The sequence below is a fragment of the Lolium rigidum genome, chromosome 4, assembly GCF_022539505.1.
Source record: "Lolium rigidum isolate FL_2022 chromosome 4, APGP_CSIRO_Lrig_0.1, whole genome shotgun sequence".
Classification (NCBI taxonomy): domain Eukaryota; kingdom Viridiplantae; phylum Streptophyta; class Magnoliopsida; order Poales; family Poaceae; genus Lolium; species Lolium rigidum.
In genome coordinates this window covers 241,170,310-241,173,848 of record NC_061511.1, presented here as the reverse complement: position 1 = coordinate 241,173,848, position 3,539 = coordinate 241,170,310, and the positions used below count along the sequence as shown (strand labels likewise).

Below are 3,539 nucleotides of genomic sequence, written 5' to 3'. Positions count from 1 at the left end.
GTGGTTCCCTTAATCATGCCCTCAAATGGGTTTGCTTGCTCAATGAGAAATTGTGTGTTCGCTCTCTTCCATGCTCCCGGTTCATCTTCCCATAGTAATAACCACTTCAGCTGGCAGAGAGAAGCATGGGGATACAATAGTTTGGAACTTATCAAGTTCATGCAGACACACACCGCGTAAACTCTAGCGATAAATACGACAATCTTGAGTTCTGACATCGATGCCGGAGGTGCGGGTGGCGATTACCCTCATTGGAGCTGGCCGATGTGAAGGAGACAACGGCATAGTATCCATGGTGTTGCAGTGGACGTAGACGTGGTGAAGGCGTCCCTTCGATCACTCGCCACCATCCTAGCAAACAGAGACATCGTGTGCCATGTGGCTCATGCTCGATGACCAGATTGGCCGGGTAAGATTGATTTCTGAGATCTTGCATGTAGTTAAATGTTCTAAATTGTGATTTAGTAGTTGTGGCATTGTGTACAGTTAAAGTTGGTGGAGATTGTTAGAGCGACCCAATACAATAAAAATAGAACCGAGCTTAAAATTGTAATTTAACTGATCTGAAGATAGATTTTAATCAGAAGTTCATGACCTTGATTGCAACTGTTTACGCTCTGAGTCTGAAATAAGTTTCACTGCTTCTCCTTGTTTGATGGCTGAAACCAAAATTTCCATGTTGTTTAATTTGTACATTTCCTTAAACTACTACTATAAGATCGCATTGTGAATATCTGATCCTCTTGGATCTGCTTATGACTGTGAATGATTGTTTTATTTTTTTTTCGGTCTGGAGAAATGAAGAAACTTCTCAATTTCATGTGTACACAGTTTTATGGTGGTGTCTGACTGCATTGGGGTGTGGTGTGCCGATTGATACAAAGTTGCCTGCACTCTCCAGTCCACCATCCGGCTTCGGGCGGCGCGGGCTACTACACGCCGATTGCAGCGCCCCGCCGACCACGATGCAGCGCGAAGGGTTGTGCCTCCCCACCGGCCTCGCGAACTTCATGCTTCACCTCGCGTTCGGGTGTGTGGTAGGGGGAGGCCCGCGAGGAACGAAAGAAGGATGCCGTGGAGCGCACTGCCCGGATGACGAGGTGCGGGATGACTTCGTCTCCATGGGTAGCCACCAACTCGGTGGCGACTATGGTGGAGATGTTGGCATCTTCAGCCGAGGGTCGCCGCACCGGATTCCGTGCACGAGAGCCTCTAGGGTGGGGCCGGACATACCCCATAAAAGGTGGCGCCCCACCATGTTGGACTGCACCTCCTCCCGCCGCAAGTGGAAGTAGTCCACCCATCAATCGTAGTTGACCGTGAGCACCCTCATTGGGGATGCCCGTTGTGCCTCCGTCAACGTGCAGTGGTGGTCATGGATCTCCTACCACCACCGATCCCTGCCTACCTTTAGCGCCGACGGGATGCCCACGCCATTCATCCCCATCTGCCATCCGTTGTTGCTTGGCAGGCACATGTCCAACATGAATGTGTAGCGCACATCATACAAGGCCCATGCATCAGATATGGTTAAGATGCCGTCCCCAAATCAGTTGACGGCCATGCCTCCAATGTAGCAATTCGACATAGCGACCGGGGACGCACTCGGTGCCGCGCGGCTCTAGGTATTCGGATAAGGTGAGCGGCTAGGCGGATGTGTGTAAGGGAGTAGCGCATGTGTATTTAACGTTGGTGGTAGCCGAGGGGGCGGTGACACGCATTAACACTGGTGCCCCCCTCCACGCCACACCACCATCGCGACAGGACGAATCCCCGCGCACGCCTTGGGAACCGACGTGACCATTACTCGGCTTGACCAGAGGTTGGCGACGATGTAAATGAAGAAGAAAACCTCCGCTTCACCACTTTGTGTCAATGAAACGGCTGCCCATCAGTCGTCGCGTCGCCAATGTGTTGCGTCTAACTCACCCGTAAGGAGCCATATGGACGGGGATGGTCTGGGGGCGTCAAACACGCTATTGGACCATGCTGGATTGAAAAGACCATTGGGCACGTGACTGGGCACAGTTTTTGTCCAACGCCGCAAGGGCTTTGGCCAATGTCGTCGTGTGAACCCATATAAGTGAAGTTCTTATCTCTGCAGGTAAAACAATTCTCAGTTGCTATCATAATAAACTTACATGCTGTAGCAACGCACAGGCAATCAACTAGTGGTGTCAGAAAATGGGTTATCGCTTGTGTATACTTTACTTTTGGTTATTAACTAGGGGCTTCTAGCAAAGTTTCAATATTGCGATGTCCTAAATTATCTGACATTAAGAATATTCTTGCTGTGTTCCCTTTATAAAACGTTTTGGCAGGTTGAATTTGCTTGCCAAATGTCTTGTAGAAAGAAACGGAGGAGTAGATTCCTAAGGGCTAAGGATATATCCCTGTCCACGCATGTGTGTAAATAAAGTCGGTAACAAAGGAATTCATGTCTTTATTATCGTTATTTGGGCATGAGCGAACATACACATCTATCACACTTATTATCGGGGCTAACACGCTGCAGAGATCACTCAGCTAGCCTAGTACTGGTCGGCGGAGAAGACGCTGCACTCCATGGGCTCAATCTGGCACCCGATCGGTAGCCCGGCCGCGTACCGGCGCCCCTTCATCAGTCCCACGCGACCGAACTGCCGCGACAAAATCTCTCCTTGCTGACGTCTCGAAATCTCACCGTAGAACCCAGCTTCTCCATGTTGCCGCTGCTGGCTTTCAGCTGTTTCACCACCGCAGTACCCTTGTCCCGCCTCCCCCTGCTGTTGCCGCCGGGGCCTCTCGTGGCGGAGCACCTGTCCTTGCTGATCGCAACCTCCTCCCTGCTGATGGTGTTCTGCTGTCTCGCCACCGCAGTATCCCTGCTCCGGCTGCTCCCCCGGCGAGCCGCGGCGCCCTTGTCCCAGCGGCGGCATGGCCTGCTCGTAGTCCCTCACCATGCCGCGGATGGCGGAGCAGCGGCACCCGCGGCTGACGCTCTGGAGCTGCCGGCAGCAGCGGTCCCTGGTGTCCCACTCCTTCTGTAACGGCCGGACGCTGACGGCACCCTCGTGCCCGCCACCGGTCAGATGCTGGTGCAGGATCTGCTGGCACGCGTAGAGCGGTTTTTCTTGGACCTCGCGCCGGCACTGCGCGTCCCTGAAGCTCTGCTCGGATACGCCTTGGGCGATGGAGACGGCCACCAGGGCCGCGAGGAACACCGCGAGGAAGACGAACTTACCCATATTTCTCAAGCTAGCTTGTTATTCTTGTTTCTGGTATACTTGAATACTTGGTGCTGAGGTGATGTTTATTTGGACGAGGTGATGGTTCGGCACAATACATATGGTTGTCTGCACGGTAATCAAGTTTTCTTGGGTTGAAGAAGTATTAGTTGAAGTGCAGGATTGCAAATTTGGAATGCTTGGAAGAGTGAAGGTGCAAACCATTTATCAGGGACTTCACGTTGTCAGTTTTGGTAAGGTAAAGGCTTACATTATTTCTCAGATACAATGGCAGAAGTGCATGAGGTTGGGTAGAGTGTCAAGCTGGAAAAG

At 51.9% G+C, this 3,539-nt stretch overlaps 1 protein-coding gene across 1 annotated transcript; it reads right to left on the bottom strand.

Moving 5' to 3' along the window:
• Positions 1–2,531: 2,531 nt before the first annotated feature.
• On the bottom strand, positions 2,532–3,227 carry LOC124648487 (19 kDa globulin-like). Its single transcript, XM_047188247.1, has one exon. The coding sequence runs from the start codon at positions 3,225–3,227 to the stop codon at positions 2,532–2,534; it is 696 nt and encodes a 231-aa protein (XP_047044203.1).
• Positions 3,228–3,539: the final 312 nt, after the last annotated feature.

Coding starts and splice junctions, on each gene's coding strand:
- LOC124648487 (XM_047188247.1), bottom strand. CDS start 3,227: ATGGGTAAGTTCGTCTTCCTCGCGGTGTTCCTCGCGGCCCTGGTGGCC.